The sequence below is a fragment of the Convolutriloba macropyga genome, chromosome 5 (assembly GCF_964194025.1).
Source record: "Convolutriloba macropyga chromosome 5, txConMacr16.3, whole genome shotgun sequence".
NCBI classification, from domain to species: Eukaryota; Metazoa; Xenacoelomorpha; order Acoela; family Convolutidae; genus Convolutriloba; species Convolutriloba macropyga.
In genome coordinates this window covers 70,400,912-70,425,877 of record NC_134472.1, presented here as the reverse complement: position 1 = coordinate 70,425,877, position 24,966 = coordinate 70,400,912, and the positions used below count along the sequence as shown (strand labels likewise).

Below are 24,966 nucleotides of genomic sequence, written 5' to 3'. Positions count from 1 at the left end.
CCAAATGAGGAAGAGAAAGAAATGGTTCAAAAACTCATATCTTTCAACAAACAATTGTGAGAAAAAAACAATTGTGAGAAAAAACTCATATCTTTCAACAAACAATTGTGAGAAAACAAACAATTGTGAGAAAAGTGAGAAAAAAAGCTGGATTAGAGAGCGGATGAGACTTGCCAGCAATGAAAGTACTGGACGAGAGACCCCCAAAAACAAATACTAGCAAATATTAATTCCGATCAAAACTCGATGAACTTATTTAAAAAACAGAAAATAACAAAATGAAGATAAAACTCGATCTAAACAAATCAACCCGTACTTCATTAAATATTCATTGCATCAGATTTAATACCTCTCAATAATGTGACTTGGTGACAGGCCGACAATAAAGAGCAAAAAGGACAAAGTTCAAAAATACAATTCTCAGTTTTTGAAAACCACCAATTTCAAATTGATTGAAACCACTTCGTATCAACTCGGATCATTAATTTATACGTAAAGCAATTGAGACTTGTCTATATCCGTAATATGTTGAACGACTGGAAAACTAACTGAATAAATTAGAAGTTTCACAAACAATTTATCAAAGCCACAGTGTTGAAGCCATTATATCTATATTACAAAATAATACCAATAAAAATTTTCTTTGACGAAGACGATCAAAGGCTTTGCTTTAGTCTTTTTTGATTTTAACTGGGCCTTCTAGGTAAAGCGTCTTTGTGGAAAAGACAACAAAAAGAACCGCAAATACTGACAAGTATCGGAAACACAAAAAATTCTTATGAAAACACATATCTAAGCTTTATAGACATCTGTTAAAACATAACCCACTGCAGCAATATTGTTTAGAGCAACAAAATTTGATTAGTTGTGTCAACAATAAGACTCAGTTACTTGTTGATGACAAAGATAACAAAAAAATGGGACTAACAAAATTGTATTCTTTAAAGAAAATAATTGTAAGTCTTCAAAACTGTTAAATATAAATTGCAATCGGGAAATCGATTCAATTAAAGACTTTTGGAAGCGTTCAAAGCCTTTGACTGTCATAAATATACAGAACGACAAAAAAAGAACGACGTTTAGAGGCAAAAACAAGAAAATCCTAATAAATTTTATTAGAGCGCGGATCCTCAGCCGTTGAAACTATAGGCTATTCACTGAAGTCTTTACACTGGTATTTTTGCGCATTTCCTCAATGCCAGCTAGAACTATCTTTATTGTGGTAAGTCGAAAAGAGAACAAACAATAAGCCCAGATACAAGAAAAGTTGCAAATAATGGGAAATACAAAATTAATGTCTTAAAAAAATTAATTGAAAGTCATGAAATTTTTTTAGCTCTAATCTGATATCAGTAAATACTATCATATAAAAATTTAGAGAAGCAATTAGGGTTTTGATTGACAGGAATGTGCCGTATGAAAACCAAAAAAAAAACACAATTACAGGCAAAAACACTAATCCAAGAAGTTTTGAGAGAACAGCTTCGCAATCGTTTAAACAATCAGCTATTCACGGAAGTCATTACTTGTATATTTTGTGCTTTTTTTCAAAACCAATTGGAGCTATAATTAATATGGTTAGTTGAAAAGGAAATAAATAACGACCTCAAATACAGGAAAACATGCAAAAATTCACAAAACATTCATGAAGTTTCGTAGTAAGAGAGCGAAAAAACTTAACTTGAAAATAAAACAATTGTATTGAGTATTTTTTCCTCCACTTGGAATAAATTTTGACCTGTTTAATTGGTGACAAAGCTACACGTAGACAGAAAGAAGATTGGAAATTGACAGATTTCAAAACTTCTCTTAAAACACATACCTTCAAATTCATAAGAGGCATTAGATAATAACTGAAAGCATTGTATAAGCTCACCTGCAGCTCTTTATAAACGCATTGGAATCTTCAATTAATAAAACTTAGTTATGGGGCTGCAAAAAGTATTACAAATGAATCCAAAACAAAAGGAAATCATTCAAAATTTAATAAAATACAATTTCAAAGCCATAGAAATTATGCGTTTTTCTCTGAAGACAAACTATATCTTCAAATGTTTTGATTTTTTCTAGAATTGATAGTAATTGATTGGCGCTGATTTGAAATAATTCATGTCAGTAATCAACATAAAAAAACAAAACTGCGAAAAAACTTTTGAAAAAGACCGCGCCCTAATATAATCACAATAATTATTGATTGTAAGAATCCATCTTGAGTTGACCCCTAGCCCTGATTTTTCTCAACATCCAATAAAAACATTTAGTTAGTCCATATATTTGCAAAATAGATCAATTATTCAATGAAATATTTCAGTAAACCGCAAACAAAAAAAACACAGTATAATTTTTAGGTTTATTTTTCAAAAAGCGGCAAAACTTTAATTCCAGAGAACTCCTATAGGAAACAAACGTAAACTTTTCTTTTGAGGAGTTTTCAAAGATGGTGGCAGCAGATGTTTGGTCTCTACTTTCTGCAAATTTAAACGAAGTAGGGAACAAAAGCTTATTTGGAGCCTTTTTTGAGTTAAAAAAAGTCTCAAATTCGAAAAATTATTAGCCAAAAAACTCGATTAAAACAAATTGGCGAGCCTTCTCTATTCTTAACCGTAAATTCAATAACATTATTTGTAAAAATTTTAACGATTTTTAGCAAAATTAACGAAGATTTGGTCAAAAATTACGGAAAATGTGAATAAAAACAACGGAATTCACTCTAATTTTCTCAAAAGTTTAAACCTCGATAACTCCCCATAAAATACGAAAATCAGCAAAATATTTTTAATTCCATATTCTACTCTGGACGAGCTTTCTAATGATACCAGTTTCAACTCTCTACGATGGATATATCGATCGGCCGAAATTGTCTGAACAAAAAAACCCATTTGAGTATATAGTTCCTCCCCCCACATGTGGGTCGGAACAATTATAACAGGTCCCATCGACGTTTTATGATAATATTTTATTTTATTGGGCATTGACGCCATGTGTTTTTTCAATTTTTTTAAAAAAAAGTCACTTATTGTCTGAACTTGTTATTTTTTGTCTTAATACTTAGTCTCAGTTCTGATCTGACAGATCTCACTGACTTTCTCAGGAAGCATTAGTCAACTTATCCTATTGTTTTTATTGCTTTAAAATGGCTTGTTTCCAAATGAATTTATGACAATTAAGCTTGGAATGTTGAAGTGTGGGGTCGGAACATTATATGCAAACGCACCTTACCAAGCCCCCCCCCCCCCCCCCCCCCTGTTTCAGATTGTAAACGACGGTAAAAAATATTGAATTAGTGATATTGAAAAGATTTCCTTTAATTTTGAGACGCGAGTGGCCGAAATAAATCTCAATTTATTTATTCCAATTACATCTCTATTTTACATCCCACGCGACCTAAATGAATAAATATAGAATTACTCTTCAAGGGAATAAATTGAAGATGTTTGTTTGTTTACTTGTTTGTTTGTTTACTTGTTTGTTTGTCTGTTTGTTTATTTGTTCGTTTATTTGTGTTCAAATTGAAGAGGAAGTACCTGGTGTACATAGTGGAGTTTGTTTTTTTGTTTGTTTGTTTATTTGTTTGTTTTTTTTTTCAGATTGAAGAGGAAGTACCTGGTGTACATAGTGGAGACATTTGTGCCGAGTGCTCTCATCACTGCCCTGTCCTGGATCACCTTCTGGATCTCCCGCACTGCCACCCCAGCCAGAGCATCCGTCGGAATCACCACAGTCCTCACCATGCTCACTCTAGGATCTGGAGCCAGCAACAGATACGACAAACATATCAGCGGATCCATCAGGTATTCCACACAACAAAAAATAATAATAATAATGATAATAATAATAATAATAATAATAATAATAATAATAATAATAATAATAATAATAATTTTTCCGAACTAGAGTATAGATATACAACACATTCGAGAGGTCACCAAAAAGGCCTTAGCCTGTCCATAGGATGGTACCTCTATTAAGCTTGCAGAATAAAGAAGTTACCTTACACTACTGATAAAGTTACCACAGCAAAACTCACCAGAAGTTTAATCTTTTTTTAAAAAAAAGCCTTAAAAGGAAAGTTTACAATTGACGAATTCTCTTTATTAGTTCAAACATCAACCAGGAAAATCCATCACCGTGTTCGGGATAATTTGAAATGATATCATCTTACTTCTTACTCTCAACTCAACTTACTTAAGCCGAAAGGGGTGACAATTGTGACTGTTTAAGCATCTTTTAAAAAATTGTATGACCCTTGTATGATTACTAGGACATCGTACAAATCAAAGATGACCTTGTATGATTACCGGGATTACCTGTACGACGAGCAACCCGGGAGGTTATATGACAAACATACCGGCCAATATGGATCATTGATCAGATCATACAAAAAAACTATAGTTAGAGATATCGTATATAGTATTTGAGCCTTAAAATTTTCTAAATCCAACTGTGGAATTTTATTCTTTTAATTAGAGGCTTAAAAAACGATTTTTAAAGTTGATCAATTTGCCTAATTAGCGAAATCAGCACCAGATGATATTACGCAAACTTATCAGTATAGATTCATGTGATGAAACCAGTTGAAGAGAATTTTGTATATAGCATTTGAATCTTAGAAAGAGTGAGTATTAAAAACTCTTAATAAAAAGTTGAAAACGACAGACAATTTGCAATTGAAGAAATTCTTTTAATAGTTAAAATAGATGATGTGACAAATATATCAGTATTGACTCATCAGGTCATACAACAAAACCATAGTTGATCAGATTTGTATTAAGCATTTGAATCTTAAAAGATTTTTTTTTAAATATATTTTTCTTTTTAAAAAAAGTGCAATACGATGGGGTGCAATCGACTAATTTTCATAACAGTTCAGATAGCAACAGTTATGGCACACATATCAACGGATCATCTGGACTTTGAATAATAGCGCAATTTTGAACTCAGCACAGTTATTTAAATAAAGAAACCATTTAAAGTTATATAATGAAAGTTATTTTTTTTAAATCCACGTACTTAGATTGAGTTATTAAATGTGAGATTTTATTTCAGTTATTTAATTTAAGATTTAAGGTCTGATTTCGAATTCCATTAGATCCATTAGAAATTTAAATATAATCTCACGTCTAATTGGTAGTTGTCATTATTTCTTATCTGAATTCCACTATTTTTTTGGATAACAATCAAAATTGTCTCGGCTTTCGTTATATGCTCTTTTTTTTTTAATAATGAGGAAGATGTACATATTCAATTACGCGAAAAAAGAGAAGCTTAAAAAAGGTGCTACTTAGCAAAGGCTAATAATTGACGAATAGTATCCTCAATTGATAAGCCAATGAAAATGTTGATCTAGCAACACATCAAGCACAACAACTATATCATTAAGCCTATTAGGCACGCAAAAATTGATTTTTTATGATTGTGTTTCCATCAAAAAGAGTTGGTTGTATTTGATGAGGATCTAGTAAGAAGACCACATTGTAAGAAATTTATTTTGCGTGTTTAAAAAAAACAATGAATAGGGCAGCACAATCAGTATGGTTTCCATTTAAAACCCTCTATTGTTTTCGGATTTTGTTTCCGAAACAAAATTCCTTAAAGAAGAAAAATGCAATTGGAGTAGAAATTTTGGCTTCCGTTAAAACGGATTTGATATTTGAATCTAGTTTCGTAATCAAATGCGCTCGGATGTCAATATGCTCAGTTTAGCTAAAACTTTTTCTTTTCTTGGCTGAGATATTTTTCTGCAGATGGTACTCTTGATCTTTCACCATGCAAAAACATTATTAAAGATGTATAAAATTGTTCATATAACATCCAAAACTCCAGTGGTATGAGAAAATGTAAGTAACTAATCCAGTTCGAAGGAACCTTTAATTTTGTGGTAAAAAATAAATCTAAATTTTAATCAGGACTATTATGTTGATTTGTGCCCTTTTTGAAATATTTAGTTATTGCAATCTAAAAAGTTCGTTTTTGTATGGGTGAAATTTGATTAATTTTGTGACGGCAAACATCGCGAAGAATTTCTGAAACTAAGAAATTTTGAACATTTGATTTTTAAAATGATTGAGTTCTTAATGTTTTACAATCTGATAGTGTAAGATTTCTGATTTTTGTCTGTTGAAATTGTTAATTTTGTATTTTGCCATTGCTGTAGATTTTAAGCTTAATGCTACTACAGAAAACTTTGGAGTTAGACAGTGTATTTTCCCATTACCTGATCTTGTTCACTTGAACATGAACTGACTTGTCATCAGTTTTATTTACCAAGAATAATGATTGCAATGCAGGTTCACGAGATTTTCGGGCAATTTTTTAAACAAAGCATTACAACCAAAAGCTTAATTTATAAAAAAGAGAAATTAAACAGGCTAACAGAGACTACCTATCTTTTCATAGTTCCAAATAGTGGCAAAAATTGTTATAATATATATATATATATATATATATATATATATATATATATATGCATGCTCAAATGAGCTCATAGTTGAACTGTTCTGAATAGTCTCAGCAAAAAAGTTCCACCTTTGCCAAAAAAATTAAGATGCTTCATTACTTTAGAAGAGTTTAGAATTTTCTGTGGCTCACACATGTAGCTCACAATTTAGCTCCCATCTTGATAACCTAGCTATCTAGCTAATCACAATATTTGTGATTAAAATACACCATGGTAACAAAAGGATCTGTACAGCACAAATTGTGCGCTTTAAGCATTGTTTTTCTCAAAACGTTTGATTTTGCGCTTAGGCGGGAAGAAAAGTTGAAATTTTGAAGTTTCATAGGGGTCCTCCATTTTTTTTTAATTTACTGAATTACGAAAAGACAGAGTTCGTTTGGAAAAATTGCATAAAAAATTGTTGACGAAAAGACATAGTTCTTTAGGAAAAAGTGCAGTGCATAAAAAATTTGACTCATACGTCCTTTTTTATTGTGTGCGAAAACTTTTTAAACTGTCTGTCTACTAGATATTCGAAAACTCGAAAACTAAAAGCGTGTAGCTTTTTGGTACCATAGTGTATATCTAATAACAATATGATTATTACCATCGCTTGATGAAATGCGCAATTTTCTATCATCTGAAAACTTGATAACAAAATTGGCAAAAATAAACTTATTAAAATTTTTAAGGTAATATTTTTTTGATTTGTGAATTTCTTCAATTAAATTTTCTTTAAAATTAAAAATTTTTACCACAAAAATATTACCGAAGTTTTCAATAGATATCTTACCGCCCGAATGACGTCTCGCAAAGCTAATAAGCAAAAGGGAACTCGAAGAAATTTATTAACAACCAGTCTTTATACTTCTTGGCAAAATTATGGCGCAACATTTATAAATTCGGGGCGCCGTACAAAACCCTAACGCAGCGTCAGAATTTTTCATTCAAAGTTAGACCCCGCCCATTTTGCTAATTCTGTCGATAGACAAATAATAATATTGGAACTCTTTATCGCAGTTTGTTACTTCTCTAACAACTATCAGAACTTTGTCAAATTGTCAAAGATATGCATTTCTACATTTATTGTCTACAGTTGGCAAAACTGAACCAAATTTCTAACCATTATCGACATTGTTTTGTGATCTCAAAGAGAGCCAACATTCAGGCGAAAATGTTCTCTTAAGTTCAAATAATTTGAGTTATCTTAGTCGGTTAAGATTTCTGTCTCTGTGTTATCATGGGTATAGATTACTTTGTTTTAATTTGTTTATCCAAATTTAATCAGATCACGTCAGTAATTTTGATCAATATCCTTCTGTTTAAACTCTGATATTTACCTCGGGTCATTGTAGCATATGAACTATTTTGAGCGGTTAATAACTAGTTATTGGGTTATAATAATAATTTGTATTAAAAATAATCGCTGTAATATCCCGTTTCAGTACCGTATAAACGTTATAATATTAACCGGTTCCCAACCCCCTGTCTTTGTTTTAAAAATACCCCCCTAATTGGATTAATTTCCTGGCAGAAATCGGGAGCTTCCTCGAAATAACAAATCAATGATAAGGTAGTTTGTATTCCGAAGATCAACGTCACTCTTACTCATGGATTTATCCCTGGAATTTCCACCCAAATCCCCCCTCAATTGGGTTCCCGTTAGCACAACCCTCTGTCTGCTTTAATAAGTACCCTTGGGCTAAAATTTGACCTATCAGACAATTGAAACAGGTTGATAACTTCAAAAAATTTTGGCCTAGTGGTACAAAAAACGGCCTGATACTTCTGATGTCAGAATTTCATTTGTTTCATTTAAAGAAACGTTATAGTACTTTTTCATAGGCGTCAAATTATTTAAATGGTAGGAATTCAATTGTATTAAAAATGAAAAAAAAAATTTATTAAATGACTACAACCGTGTTTGCAGAAATTCTTGGATTCCTCTGTTCTCGCGCTTTAAAAATGGGTCAAAAACGGCCTAAAATGGGGGGACAGAAACTTCTTCACCGTTTTTCCAGGAAATGGCCCTCTCTTTGTTTTGTTTTTAACTTTTTAGTGAATTCTCGGCTTGTTAAATGAAAATGACCGTTTTTGAGGACACTTCAAGTCCAAAATTTTATAACCATTTAAATGCCAACGATGGTCAGCAATTGGCTATCAACCCAAACAACAGCTTTTTTTGTTCAGTAATAGCTTATCGTGCAGTAACATCGCTAAAGTGAGTCAAAAAAGCCATTGTAGGGAACCATAAAACGATCGCCTCTTGACAGCCTTGTATAAGAGACACGCTAATCACAAACACAAAACAACGAGTTCTGTCATGTGGAAATTATGGTACTTGATTATGGTTGCAAGGAAATCGTTGTGGAATTTAAAATATGGATTTAATAGAGGCGGTGTGTTTCACGTTCTCATGCTAAACAAAATCTAGGAACCAATATAGCTACGTGAATGTATACGTGATACTGAAGAAAGTGTTTTTTTTCTCAGGGCTTCAAAAGATAGCACTATAATTATGTTTTTAACGCAAAAAAAAACAATAATCAATTTTTTTTACAGTTTTGTACAAAACTATAGATAAATATTTCAAAGTTTATTTTGTCTTTCGCTTTTTTGTCGACGCCCAGGATCTGTGTACATTGAAATATTGCGACCTTTTAAGAGTTTTGAGTCAAAGACTCGGATTTAGGACGGCTTTTGCGCTAAAAGTGTTTATCTTGCACGATTCTTGCAAGTCGGATGGTTATCTTTCAAGATTCTTCCTAGATTTTGGAAGAAGGCTCGCAAGACCAAGTATCGTCTTGCAAGGTTTTACAGGATAACCATTCGGATTCGACCAGGGGTCAACTAAAGTTTTTTCATGAAGCAATTTAATATCCGATGATCCAAAAAAACCGCCAATTGCTGAAAAAAGTGTTTTCAGAAATTTCGACCCAAAACCATCATATCAACGGGCGGTACAAAATTGCAAAAAATCTGTAATAAGCTAGAGATGGTCTAAAATTTAAGTGAAATTTAAGTTTAAATGGATATCAAGTGAATCTTTACGCTGCTTCATTGATCATTGGGAGCCATTCTGTTTTGCCCCCCCCCCCCGTTTACAAACTATTTATTGTTATATAGCACGTTAGTATGTAAGAAAATAGCACGTGCTCCTGGGGGGCGTAACAAATAGAAGCTCATTAAGGTGTGTGTGTGTGGGGGGGGGGGGCAAACAGGAATAGATCCGATCATTGAACCTTCCCAGATAAAAAATCTCACCAACTTTTAAGATGACATACAATGATGACAATAGGAACATGCAAATATCGGAATACTATCTAGTACGAGAGGCAAGTTACAATTGTTACAAAATTCGCTTTCAGTTCTCTACAAAACTGTGGTAAGATTTCTTGGAAGTTTTAATTGCCAATTAAGAAGCGCAACGTTTCACTCGATCTCTGCTTGTTTCATTCTGTTGTTTGGTTCACTTCTTTTCAAACCTGATTTCCGAATCTGGTTTTCCGATTTTCGACCGCGCGTATTTTGGTGCATAACAGTCACTTCAAAATTGAAAGAAAGGCTTATTGGTTGTTATAGTTTTTCAACCTCTTGATCGTATTTTTTAATACTTGCTTCCTGTTAATTTTGCATTGTTAGCGCTAATCGTTAGTTGGGTTTGCAATTCTTCGAATGATTCAGTCAATTTTGGGATCTATTCTGTTCCCCCCCCCCCCCCCCCAGCTTAGTGGGCATAAATCTTTTATGACCCCCAGGCGCACGTGCTATTTTCTTACATAGTAATTTGCTATATAACAACATATAAATTGTAACTGGCGGTCATAAAAAACACTGGAGGGGGGGGGGGGGGGGAACAGAATAGATCCCAATTTTGTTTTCTGAACCGCATGACAACTATTATTCAGCAATTGAAGGATATCTGGCTCATCGTGTTCCAATTGGCATTATGCACTTTCTTTCGATCAAATTGATACTGCTGAATTTTTCCTCATTGAGCGAGAAACGTGAATGTGCCGATTGAAAAGTTGAGTTGAATGTTTTTCAAATTTTGATATTCAAAGTTCTATGTCAATTCAGCACTCTAATTCTTCCCTTTTTTTTCAGGTAAATTTTTGATTTTCAACTCCATGGTAAATTAATTGCCTGGAAAGTCATTTTTATTATTCAACACTTCGTTATGAAGTTGCAAATGATATTTTGGAAATTTTTGGCTACCTCTTTTGCGAGAATTATAAGTTGGCAAATGTTTCCCCTCTTAGTCCTTATAATAAAATATTTTGCTCAAAATAAAATATTGCTCTTATAACAAAACATTTTGCTCCAGACAGAATTTTGCTCTTATAGTAAAATATTTTGCTCAAGAAAAAAATTGCTCGCATAATAAAATAATTTGCTTCCGAAAAAAGTTTGCTCTGATAATAAAATACTTTGCTTCAGACAGAATTTTGCTCTTATAATAAAATATTTTGTTCTAAACAAAATTTTGCACTTATAATAAACTAATTTGCTCCAGACAAAATTTTGCACTTATAATAAAATATTTTCCTCTTGACATCATTCTACTCTTATAATAAAATATTTTGCACCAGACAAAATTTGCTCTTATAGTAAAATATTTTGCTCCAGAAAAAATCTTCTCTGCAAGGTGTTCGTGTGTTTTCTAGATAAAACCAAATCAAACCTAAAATTGGTTTCACTGGGTGAGAAAATTGAGATTAGTCTCCTTTTTGTTTTTTAGTAATTTAGGTTTCCTATTCTACAGAGCTGAAACGCACCTTGCAGCTTAATGAGCACTTCCACAGAACATTACGACGCAGAGGTATAACCAAATCGTCACGGGCAGATACGCCCGATGCGTGTATCTCGTGTTCTTTTTTTAATATGTTAATACATTGAAAATGGAACAATATTGCGGAAAATAGCTACTTTAACAGAAGCCGGCAAAATGGAAGGGAAATTAGCAACCCGTGTTCGCAAAAATGACCTAATCCTAGTCGCGAAATAAGAGTACAAACTTTATAACCTGTTTTTCGCACGGCTCGTATCACTCATCTACTCCATTTATGTATCAATTTTCCGCATGCAATGTTGCTCGATTTCGCATATAATCCGCAATTAAGCCTAACTTATTTACTAATTATTTAATTAAGCCTAACTTATTACTACTAGTAGTACTTTATTTCCACTTTATTACTACTTATAATACTTTTTTTTACTACTTACTACCTTATTAGTACTATTTAATACTACTTTATAAAATTGGCCAGTCCCACATTGATATACAAAGCCTTTGATGTGCGAGGGATTTTTTGGAAAAAATCAGTTTTTGTGTTTGCATGTATTTAAAGCACTTTAAAGCTTTGAAAGCTTCAATTAAATCTTTATTAATATGCTTATTGCATTCTCAAAATACCCGCAAATAATAGATACCTAAATTGAGCGGAAACGTGCTTCAAGATTTGTTACCTATTTTTCACACCGAATGTTCTTTTATTTTGCAATATTGGCGGAACCCTTTTGCGAAATTTAAGATACAAAGGATGTCTCCTAATTTCGTTCATTGTATGTATCTAATTTTCGAGCCAATTTTACTAAGGCGGAAGTTTTGGGGTATACCTCTGCTTTGTAATCAAAATCGTAGAAATCATTTTGACAAATTTTATTAATATATTTTTGCTGTGGGAAATGGAAACGTCGTGCATTAGTCCCTTAGTCAGGCAACAAAGTTTTTAGTTATTTTAAAAACTGAATAGACAAATTTTGATAAAAGAAAACTCTTTTGCAATTTTTGCACACTAGCTAAAACTGTTTTAATTTAATGACTTTAACGAATGGTCTGCGGCGAACGGAATATCTATCGTTATCTCATCAATTGTTTAATAAGAATTATGACAAAGAATTTCTTTGAAATAAGTTGTAAATAAAAAATGAGTAGTACTTTAGAACTTTTTGGAAAATAATTCTAGGAAAGCTAATATTAAGAAGGTTACTTTTAATAGAATGAAGCATTTTGAGCTCTTGCTAGTTTATGATCCAGCCTGATTTTTGTTTAACAAACTGTAAAGCTGTCAACATCCAGTTTGTTTTTCTCTTTTCAATTTTTTTAAACAATATATTTTTGTAGTGCAGAACATTATAGACAAATTCTTCGAACTGATAAAATTTACATCCGTAGAATTGTTAAGCTCATTTTGTCTGGTTTCGACGCAATAAATATCTGTTTTGTCTAAAAAAGTTGATTAAAGGTTTATTTGAGAAAGTTAAGACATCCTCAATGGCCACCCTGTATCCAAGAAAACCGTAAAAATAACCAATCAACCGTAATGTTATTCGTTAAATTCAGCACGTCGACAGATCCCATTTTTGACGCAAAGAAATAAGGAAGTTGATGGAACTTTATGGAAAATGTTAGTTTCCCGAAAGACCAGAAACAAGGTTAAAAACTACCCCAAGCTAAATTGCGGTCATTTTAGGGAAACATTCAATGCTGAGTGTGAACAACCTTGCGTTTTTAAGAAAACAAGCGTTGCGAAACTGTTGTTTGTGTTGGCTGATTTGAAGCAGGTCTATATATTTGTTGTGATTATGAGACTTTCTTCGTTTGTTTGTGAAACACATACCATACTCTTTACCCCTGCCGCTACGCAAACAAGTTATCCTATCTTTGTGTATAACAACTATTCTTGTTTGTAGACACCCCCAACCCCCCCCCCACCCACTCCGCAATCTCTATATCGTGCTTTGTAATTCATTTTTCAGATAACCAAATTCATGTCTGGCCGGTGTTGTTTTTGAAGCGCAAAAACATGGGATAAGTTAGAGAAAACAAACTGTGTTCAATCAGGCAAAAATGTGTTTATTCATAAGTGGGTTACAATAAATGTTTTCGAAACCCTGGCCAAGAGATTTTATGCTTAACATGTCTGACCTAAAAGACTCAAAACAACATAATTTCTTTATTTTCTGTCAGTAGAAAATTTATGCCATCTCATGAAAACAAATTTGTTAGTCTATCTATAAAATATTGAAAATTGATCTATTGGTAATTTTAGGGAAATATTCACTGCCGGCTGTGATTACCATTGATTGTGTTTTTATGACAAAAAATTATAAAAAAAATAAAACTGCTGTTCTAATTTAACCAATAAAAAGTTCGCTGTTTTGCTGTTATAATTGTGGTGCATAAAATTGTCTAAAACTGCCGTTTTTCCCGTTACCCTTCTTTTCAACTATTATTGATTAATTTTTAATTTGTTCCATCATTTTTCGAGATAACATTTTTGTAATGTTTACAAAATATGCCTCGTGGAGACCATGGCTTGTCAAGATCTTGATACTTCAAGTTTGCAGCAACTATCAAATTGTTGTTGTTGCATCAAGACATAAAAAGTTTCTAATTTGTGTTGCGGTTAACTATTTTAAATTGTAATAGCAACGTTAACATCCCGGGAGTTGCTGGCAGAGCAAATCACCACGAAATCAGTCTAGAGACATTCTGTTTCTTAGGGTGGCCTGTACTCTTCTGTTCATGTCACTGTCCAGTCTTGATTTTTGAGTAAAATTTTAATGCATGAAAGATAATATGTTCAGCTTAACTCCCGCCAACAAGGTTTGTTTTATGTGCAATTCGAACTACCGCGTTGGTACTTGTAACATTTAGTTTGCCCTGCGATTCGCAACCACTACTCTAAAAGGGTTTTGTGGTAAATGCTTACAAACTAGATGTACAAATAGTTTGTGTTCTTTTATAGTAATTACCAGTTGTAGGCTACAAAAGTATGACATTATTTTACTCAGAATTAATTTTGGGTATCAATAAATTTCAGACTAAACAAGATAATTTTAGCCTGGCTGAACTGTATGAGCTCAATATAATCATAAACTTAAAATATTCCGGAGCTTCTATGTTTCCGAAATAAGTTGTTTTTACTATTGAAATATACTAGTTCAGCGCTGAAATGTTCTCAGACTCAAGTCCGGGATTATACAGAAGATAAACGCCTGTCCGTTTTTGAGCGCCAATATATTATCCACAATAATTTAACCTTTATTCATAGGAAAAATTGCACGCTCGAAAACAAATTTTTTGTCGAGATTTTTGATAATCAAATTCTTTCAGCTTTTTAGTTTTATTTTTCCCTTTGATTATCAATTTCAAATGAATTTTTTAATGGTCAATAAAAACTGCTGATCAGAATTTCGAAATTACTGCTTTTTTGTGTGACTCCCAAAAATTATTTTTCCTTTTTCTGCTTCGTTTGATGTTGTTTTGACTAAGATTTGTATATTCCCTCGCGCTAAGTTTTCCGAAGGGACTTTTTGAAAAATAATACTGAACATGTGAGCCATACTGACTATAACTCAAATGGTCAAATATCTTTGCTAGCTTTTATGTTTTTGTTTTAATTCATTTTAACCAAAAATGAAAAATTAGCGGTTTTATTTTTTAAACTTTTACTAATTCATTACAAGAAATACTTTCAAGCAGATAATCTTTATAGTAATAACGTTTGAAATATATGATTGTGGATGATATGGGTAAGGTCACATAACCTGTCCTCAGTGTCATTTGTCGAAATATTTTGCTCTCAGATATTAATCTGCAGCTTATTTTCTAATATGAAATTATAGATTTCTAACAGTGTCAATTATCAAAATGCTCCGACCAAAAGTTTTTGTTGAATAGCATATATCATTGCTTTTGTTTTTTGAAAGAGTAGTTGAAGTTAGGCTGACTTATGAGATTATGAGAAAATCATAAAATTTTCATCTATTTTAAGCTGTTTTAAAAATGATACTTAAAGATACGCAATAAATTTTGTCTGCAATTGAGTTTGTCATTTACCTAATGATTCAAAATTGAACGGGAAATCTGTGACGTTTTCAGTATTTTCAGACCAGCGTCCTAGTTCTTCAGAATTACTGTTCGATTTTTGAACAAGGTATTTCGCGTTTAGTAATCAAATCTTAAACCCAAACTTAATGTCAAACAATCCTATTATTGTATTATAGTTTTGCAGACAATAACGAAATAGTCTCTGCCTAGGTAGTTAGATAGCACCTTCTTGAATTAGAGAAAAACCATTCACTCCTTTATCTGTCCTCCATTTACGTCACACTTGGCATGTAGATTTGTCCTGTCTCGAGTTTCTCTCTTTCTCTTTTATGTAAATTAGAATAACCCTATGGATGTGTTCTTTATAACCCAGTTTATGAAAACCCGGGTCGAGACCGAATGGTTAAGTTTCAGTAAAAACTAAAAATCAGATTGAAAAAATGAAGTTAATGATTGATTATAAATGGAAAATTGCCATAAAAATGTAGTAAAAGAGTAAAAAAAATTTAAGAATAACTTGTAAGAACTTGTAAGTCGAATGGTTAACTTGTAGGAACTTGCAAGAATCTTGCAAGTTCTTACAAGTTAACCATTCGAATTCGACCCGGGAAAGTTGTTCACGCAATTACGCGAATTTCATAGTTTCGCTAACGCATCATTGGGAGACCAACAAAAACACCCACTTTGTTTTTGATAGATCTCTGTTGCGGAAAAAATTGGGCCTTTTCCATAATCCCCCCCCCCCAATACGTCATGCTTCCTCCCCATTACAAAACGCGTGTTATAAATTTGTAAATCATTATGTGTTATTATAGAACAAGCGTCGGGGGGGGGGGGGGGGTTTCAAAAAATATGTCCTCACTAAACTTTGGGACATAAATGGAAAAGATCCAAGAAAAATAAACATACTACCTTAAATATCCTAACAAAAAGCGACAGTGAGAAACTATTGGACTGAATTTATCAATTATAGAGCCCCATTTAGCGATGAGTCATGCCATAATATGTACCATCTCAGATCTTTCCTAAATCCACCCCCCCCCCCCCGACCCCTTTCGCTCTTCAATTTCAGTTACCATCACATTGCTGGGGGAAGGCGGGTGTCTTGTTGAAATAACACATCACGCCCCCCCCCCCCCCCCCACTATGGCTCATGTAATTTCCAAACCTAATAAGAACTAGGAAAATAGGGGTGCCTTGCTTGGGAAAGAGGGAACTATCTGAGATAATCAGACCCGCCGTACCCCCGCTTTGGTCACTTCCTTCAGTCAAAGATGCTGCCCGGGTTGACCAAATTGACAGTAAAGTTGAGAGTAGATAAAAAGTGCATTCAACAATCATCCCCTATGTAGGCGCTATACTATTTAAACCAGATTATGGGTCTAGCATAAAGCATTTTATTTTCTGTGGTAATGCACGCCCTCAGATATTCAAGCATACTTATCTTCTACGAACGTAATAACTGGAACAAATTCAGTACTAGTAAATAAGAAATCTACAAAAAAACTAATCTGCCGTACTTTATCGATTCTTGTAGGATTTTATAAGAAATTGGAAGATTTTTTTGGTTTTCTCGTATACTAACTCTTACTTATTCTTACTTAAAATAAAACTACTTGTTTTGATTGTTTATCTGGCCAGATGCATAATAATTTAATGCCAATCATAGTTAGGGTTAGAAAGATTTACTGAGAAAATACTTTGGAATTTTGTTCTGAAAAAGAACTCATAGGGGAAGGGATTGCATATCATGATGCATTATCTAATTCAAGAATCGAAACTTATTTTACGATAAACCGATGAAGCGAATGCTGAAAGGAAGGATGCAAAAATTTTCAGAACCAAAACGATAAGCGGGTTTTCTTTTTCTCTGTAATTAGTTTTCGTTATTAGTATTCACCTATTTTTGTCAGTTTTCTGGTGTTTTGATTTTGAAAATCGTTATCGCTTTTAACTTGCAAAACAACATTTTCCGCTTAAATTAAAGTCTTTCATGAAATAGTTGGTTTGTGTTTTTCCTCGAAAGTGTTTTTCCCCAACAATGCTTAAAGCAGGCAACAACTCCTTCGATGCCCAGTTTCCAAAAAGCCGAAGCAACTGTGATTTCAGTTTCTCCATAAAAGATAGATTCTGTGGTCTTGCAAACTCGCAATAACGAAATTTTGATTTTTTTTATTCCTGAAAGCTTTAGCAGGAACCGTAGAAATGAGGGTTAAATTTTACTAATTTAGTTAGATCAATAATTTGCATGTAAGATATAGTATGTTTCTTTCATTTCTTGTAAGTATTTTGACTAGACAATAAAACCATACTAAGCAAGTATGAACAAAATTTATCTCAATAGAATTGCAAGTAGAGTATGTTTTTATAGCTCTAGCTTAAAACTTGTAAGAATTTGCATTTTTTTTTAACTAAGGATTCAGAATCTTGCAAGACCAGTTTGCGCGAGTTAGCATTCTTACAAGATAACTATTTTTGAAGGTCGGGGCGTGTGAATTTCCATTGGTGTCAAAAAGGGTACTGAAAGGTTCTCAAACGCCCTATGTTTTACGTTGGTCACTTCAGTAGCTTCTGTATTGAAAATCAAACAAAACTATGCATATCTCAAGATATAATTTCACTTTCAATATCTCGATTTTCTAACACATAACACCGCATTTCTTACGGGTGAATAAATCGGGGTTAAATGATAGGGGGTTAAATGAATAGGGGTGAAAAAATGGGACACCTGGAAAACAACGACAGCAAGGCAAATTTAGTTCAAAATTGAGAAAATATTCGCCATATTTGTTCACAAATTGTACTTTTGAGCTGTCGTTGAATGAAAACTGCTGATAAGGTTTCAATTAAGGAGAAATCAAAGAAACTTCTTTCAGTTTTAATTAGGCAAATGATCTTCATTTTAATAATTGCGGACTAGAAATGCAAATCGGTTCTTTGAACGTACTTATAATATGGTATTTAACAAAACCTAGTCTCTGACCTACGTCTTAAATCATTATTAATAAAATCAAAAACTCTAGCTGTAGGCTAATTGAATGTAAAAAATGGAATTTAGTAACCTAAATCGTGGACAAATGTGACGAGGTATTGCATCATTTGTCCAAGATTTGGTCAAATCGGCCAAACAAGGCCAAATGTGCATTTTGCTGCGTAATTCAAATTTTCTTGAAAGATATTTGCTTATGTTGATAAGATCTCCTAAAAGCTCTTTTGCTCGAAACTGTTTCAAAGATCTTGCTTTTCTGTTCATATCTGAATGTTTTTTATCATGGATCTTATCAATAGCACACCCAATCTTATCAAGATATTATTCAGACATTTAAGGTTTCATTCACTCTATTACAACATAGAATAGTGCAACTGAATGCTTGCTATTATCACACGTTTTTTATATCCGGGGCTACGAATCCTAGACAAATGGGTGTTGAAAGCAGAATGAGATAAAAATGAGAATTTTAACTCAATGCTTGATTTTCATTGGCCAACAGCCTGATTGGTTAAATTTAAGGGCCAAAAATGTAACAAACGTCGACTTAAATCAATGTCTTTGTAAAAATTTTTAATGCCTTTTTTAATTTTCAAAAAATGCGTTTTATAGAATACATTTCAGACTGATCAATGAAAGAGGAGGAATTATTGGGCTTTTTTTCTCATTCTGCTAATGGCCCATTCGCCTAGAGGCGAGCATCCTCATTTCTGTCCTTTCCTCTTTTTCTGTGTGCCCATTTGTCCTCTGTGCTGTAGTTGTGATTGTTCTCTGTGTAGGTTCCTAAGAGCAGAACTGCGAGCCGAGTGTAGAGTGCGGTAAGACGCACACACTTCCTGTCTGTCTGTCTGTCTGTCGTACCAGTTCAATCTCTCTCTTCGTCTACTTTCAATCAACCAATCAAATCAACCCCCTACCCCTCCCCTGCTCTTCTCTATTCAGACGCAATCGTTTCCTCCCCTCCCCGTTATTATAGGCTATCTATAGGACACGTTTATAAATCGTACTATTTGTTCATTGTCATTTCAATAGCTAATTATAGCTCTTAAGATTCACAAACAAATTTCAGAAGAAAGTATTTCTGTATTCAAATCGTAACCTAAATTTTATAAGCAAAAAACATGACAATTAAAATTCCAGAAAAAAAGCGCTCACTATTTTGTTCATAAAAACAAAACTTCCGTTCAGGATGGGAGGGAGGAAATTGATTGTCCTAATCTACCGCCTCAAATAGTCTGACATTCATAACACTTCACGTAAAGCAATTGTAAACAATTGTACTATATGATCTATTTGCTTTTATGATTCCTGAAGCAAAAATCGGAATGTAATGCAAAAAAAAAGAATTCAAATCTGACTTTGGCTTGTTAAAAACTGAATGCGTGTTAGGCTATTTGGGACCGTGATCCCTGCGGTTCACCATTTGGTGGTGTTCCGCAAGGTGTTTTTATTTTGCCATGTGGTAGAATAATTAACTTTCTTCTCAGTTTGGTCGCTTTTTGTCTATTTGATCTCTGTTGTAACCAGACAATCTTCCCCAAAATTATTCCATTCTTTGGGGTAGGAATGTCTTCCACAAATTGTGCAGGAGAATTGTTTCATTATTAATTCCACAGTGCGGAAACTCAAAACCTAAATGGTTTAATCTCGAAAAAAAATTAGTTTCTTTCGATGAAATGAATGAATTATTTAAATCGAAATTAATTTTTCCTGCACAATTTGCTGGCAAATTTGCCCCGAATTTCCAAAAAAGGTAAGAATCTCGCGAGTCTGCTCTCTTAAATTGTTTGTAGTAGAATATAGATTTAAGGACCTTTTTGTTCTACTAATATATTCTGTCGACATTTTACAGTACGCCCATTCTAGTTTCAATTCCTGACACAAATGACAAAAGAAGAAGACCAATTTTGAAGTACTGAAATTAACGTCTTGGTTAACGACCGCCACCTGTCACTCTTAATAGCTTACAAACGATCGAAAAATTTTGAGCGCATTTACTAGGCCATTTTCAAATGGAGTGACTTTTAAGTTGACAGTTATCATAAAGAGCTGTTGATGTTTCTAAACATAAACTTTGAAAATTTATATTTTGAATTGTTTGTAATTTGTCAAAACTTTTGTTATCATATTGCACGGTCTTACACAATAGAGGCCTACTTTATAATGTACCAGTCAGATCTTGAAAACTACATCAATTTTAGAATATCTCATATTTTTAGAATACTTTCTATAATTTTCAATTATTACAAGATAAACTTTTAACTTGTATAACAGTAAATTTTTGAGAGACATGCAATAATTTTCTACTAAGAAAATCATATTTAATTGTCGTATTGTATTTATAACTAACCCTTTTACTGCTTTGCCAAATTTAGTTTTTAGCAATATTGTGCTGTAAAAACTTTTTATCTCTGAGGAACAAAAACATGAACTAAGATTTGGCTTTTATAAGCTAAAATACCAATGTTCCTTTAAGTGGAACGTTGAAGCTTCCATACTTTTTGATACAAAAATTTGTCGAGTATTGATATTCCAGTTTACCTTAGTGGAGACCGGGTTATTATCTTACAGGAATCTGTCAGACTCTGGCAGATGAATCGTAATCTTCCACAATCTGGCACAAAAACTATAATCTTGCAATGTCCTCCCTGAAAGCGGTTTATCTTCTAGACTCGGCCAAAGAATTGATTATCTGGCAGAACCTACCAAAAAATGGCTATCTTGCAAGATTTCTGCCGGAAAATGATTATGTTGTACGAATCTACAAGAAATTGATTATCTTCAGAAAAATTGATTTTCTGGCAGAAAAAGGTAATCTTGAAGGTATCTGACAAAATTTCCTACCACAAGATCCATTGTTTTGTAAGAATCCGCCAGAAGAAGCTGCAATACTCCTACAACATAATGATCTACTCCGCACTAGAGTAGAGACAGTATGTAGTTGTTCCATGAGATATCTGCTTAATTTACGTGAAAAATTGAAACATTTATAACATCAAATATGAGTAGTCATAAGCGTTTTCAAAAACTTTGTCTTGTGCATTAGTTTGACAGTTAGAGTGTCTGAAAAAATTATGATATTTGAGAAGGCATCGTTCGGTTGTGAGATCAATTGTCTATAATTCAGCTGACCTCAAATCTTAACAATTACATTTTTTAATCAAATAGCCAGCTGATTGTCGAAACTTTATCAGTTTAATTACAGGAACGTTTAGCTACGTTAAGGAGCAGCACTAGATGTTATGGTTTTGAGAAAATACACTTTCAACCGTCAAAGTATAAATCGTTCCAGTTTTTGCATTTTGATAGGTTTTTGCATTAGTTGTATAAAAAACAACAACGATTGTTTGATGATTAGTGTTAGAAATCGAGCAATGAATTGTTAACTGAGCATGAGGTAAACTGATTCACAACAAATGTGTTTTTACTGAAAAAATATGGAACTCTGAGGAAAGAAATAGAAAAGGAAGGGGCTTGGAGACAACCCTTTTCAAGTACTGGATTTGAACGGAAACTTCTTTCTTATGGGCTTTTTGTTTTTTTTCTTGTGGCCAATTGGTTTTAAGCACGCAAATCCAAGTTCATGAACATTGTTAGTGTAACTAGAAGCAAAGCTCGCAAGAAAGGGATGCTTATTCAATCCTGTGATGTTGTTAAAATCGGAGAACAAAAACCAGTTTTTCGCAATGAGGAATATAATCAAGTAGTTTTATGAATTTGGAAGTTTTTAGGAGTTTGGGTTCAGCTTGCCCATTTAGCCTCATGTAAAGAATTTGGTCGTGCATTTTTAGACCGATCAAGAAAGTCAGTTTTTTTGGACAACTCCCATAAAAGAAGGATGTGCTGACCTAGGAGATCAAAAATATCTTTGCTTCAGTTTTTTCGCCAACGTATTTGGCAAGTTGTTGCACGTTTTTGTGGATTTTGTTGTGAAAAAACCACAAACACAAAATTTTCAGGCATTCATTTTTGGCATTTAAATTAAAAATAATACCAAAAACGTGTTCGTAGTTAATTGCAACGATAATAATAGGAGTATTCTTCGTCCTCAAGTTCCATATCTGGTCCAAATAAGTTTGAATATTTGCAAGATTTTTGCCACACAACAAAAACAGATGTTGAAGATATTTCTCTTTAGGTTGAAACAATCAGATTTGAGCTCATGAAATGAGTTCTGAAGCATATTCTGAACAAGTGAGGAGTGGAATAATTAGCAAAATTGTTGATAAGAATTCTCTGTAAAAAATATCTTTTTACGCTTATTATAACCCGCCGTTGATTTTATTTCCTCTCAAGCTGAGTACCAAGACGCATAAAAAATTGGTTACCAATTATTAAAACTGATTTTTTCGGGCTTTCAGTCAGAAAGCCTACGAGAGGCTTGCAAAGAAAAACGGTTCTTAGTAATCATTATTTGCCAAATAGGTTTGCACTGACGCAGCAGCTTTTTTATTTGGGTTTAGGAATTTTACAAAAAGCTTGGTTTAAATAATTTGCGGCTTCAAAAATTTGTTAAAAAGTAATTGAAACTCACAGAAAATAGTAGAAATCATCTCTAAAATACGTTAAGTTTTGCGAACTTTTTCCCAGTCTCTATTTTTCTTCAGCGTCGTGGCTTTCGTTAAAAGACATTTAAATATGACAAAAATTTCTGAAAAAATTGTTCCATGCGAATTGAAAAATATGAGCGTTGCAAAATATGAGGTTAATCAGGCAAAATAAGTCAAAATTGAGTTCGAAACGTTTGTAAGAAATGAGTTGAAACAGTGGAGAAATTTAGGCTAACACCAAGCTGAAAGACTTCAAAATCAGCTTATTTGACTCATCGGCATATTAAGCTCATTTCAATCAGCATTTCATCACTTTAGATGCCTCTAGCGTTCATTCATACCAGATACAGTTAGCATCAGGAGTGATTCTGAACTATTTCACAGAAACATCAACTCTGCATTCTGATTCAGAAAAGTTTCAAAATAGATTATGCGAAAATTCCTTAACGAAAAATTCAGGAACATTTTTGAAAAATCAGGAGAAATGTTTAAGATCGCCAAAAATATGCTAATAATTTCGTACTGGTACTCTAAATGCTTTTTTAGATTTTTTTGGAGAATTTGCTGACAGTTTTAACCAAGAAATTGGGTTTGAATTTTGGTATATTGAAACAAATTGCTCTGAATTAAACTCCGAGTTCTAGGCTCTTAATCAGTACTGAATAGTTTTTCTGAAAATCTTTTTCTTCAGTACTGAATTACTCTGAAAGTTAGTCACGGAGAACGCTTGCAACCATAAAAGTGAGACTCCTATAAAATTGTTCTGACCTCGACCCGGGTATGTTGTCCGGTTGATTGTCTACAAAACACAGAGAACAGACTCGCTGGGTTCATAATCTCAAAATCATGATCAATTTTATAAGAGAAAACCTAACCTTTATAACTTATTCTCCTTCCCCATTTTCTACCCCCTTTTGCACATTAAGCCAGCTGACAAATCATGATTTTGAGTTGTGGTATTGATTTACTGCTCTGGTTAATTAGTTATTAATTATGATTTTTAATAATACTGCTTGTGATACAGACATCGACGGCAGGACAACAGGAAGTTCTGCGTCTTATCACAGTTCTACTGCTCAACTTTAAATTCTTAGATCTTAAAAGCTAGCTGGTTAATCAGAATTCCTGTAAGATTAATTTCGGATATCTTCTACATTATTAAAAATTGAAGTTTATTAAGAAAAAGCAAAAAATCTGGGTTGCAGAATATTAAAAACATTTAACAGATAAATAATTTCTCAAAAAAGGAATTAATTTTTTGAATCAATTATAGCTGATATTCATCTCTTTATTTCTCTTATGTCTACTGCACAGATATACGCCCTTGGTAACAAATACAGCTAACACATTAGCTTAAACATTGCTAACCGATTAACTTTAAAAAATACTGAATATCATTTTGTGACCAACTTAACGCTCTTTTCCCAGAATAACGTTTTCCCCCATCTGTTAATAATAGGAAAATCTAGCCACAAAACTTACCCAAACCGTGAGGAGGGGGGGGGGGGGGTGGATATTTTGGAAAAGAGCCTGCCCAAAATTACGGATAAAAAATTATTCAAAAAGTAGGTTTGGTTTGATAAAAGTGCATAAAATTACTATACATCATAGTTTATATTTGTATTATTAGATGTAGAATCGTGTTTAGAGGTCATTTAGTTGATGTTTATTGTTTAATGAGCGCTGTGGGATTGGGCGGTTCGATGTTAACAGGTGAACAAGTACAGCCTGCAAAATTAGGAAAGGGGGTTGTGGGGGGGGGGGGGGGTAGTTGCGTGTTTTGGTGTTTTTATAAGATTTTCAGCGAATAACTGGGTTGGGGTTTAGCTGGTCAAAAAAGGGGCGTGTAGTTTGGCTGATGGGATGCAGTGATAGGTGGGGGGGAGGTGGGTTGTGGGGTGAGGGATAGAAAGAGAGAGTATAGTGGAAATTGCGAGGTGCCATGGAGAATTACAATCAGCCTGAATGGAGTATTAGGAATAATTAATGCTAATTCCGCCCCCTTTCTCTCCCACCCATTTCATCACATACAAACATATACATACATACATATATACATAAAAATATATACATAGAGAGCTAAAACAGACGGTTGCATGTGCAAAACTGGCGGTTTCAAATTCTGGCAACAGAGTACATTGAAATCAATTAG

At 33.3% G+C, this 24,966-nt stretch overlaps 1 protein-coding gene across 4 annotated transcripts in view; it reads left to right on the top strand.

The window, feature by feature from the left end:
• LOC142339605 (gamma-aminobutyric acid receptor subunit alpha-2-like) overlaps positions 1 to 24,966 on the top strand; it is a 160,507-nt gene that overhangs the window by 108,026 nt on the left and 27,515 nt on the right. For 2 of the 4 annotated variants that reach the window (XM_075389757.1, XM_075389758.1), the window contains exons 4-5: positions 3,588 to 3,791; positions 19,044 to 19,082. In XM_075389757.1, the coding sequence (XP_075245872.1) occupies positions 3,588 to 3,791; positions 19,044 to 19,082 (243 nt within the window). The remainder of the gene's footprint in view (positions 1 to 3,587; positions 3,792 to 19,043; positions 19,083 to 24,966) is intronic. The other 2 variants (XM_075389759.1, XM_075389760.1) reach the window with 1 other exon arrangement.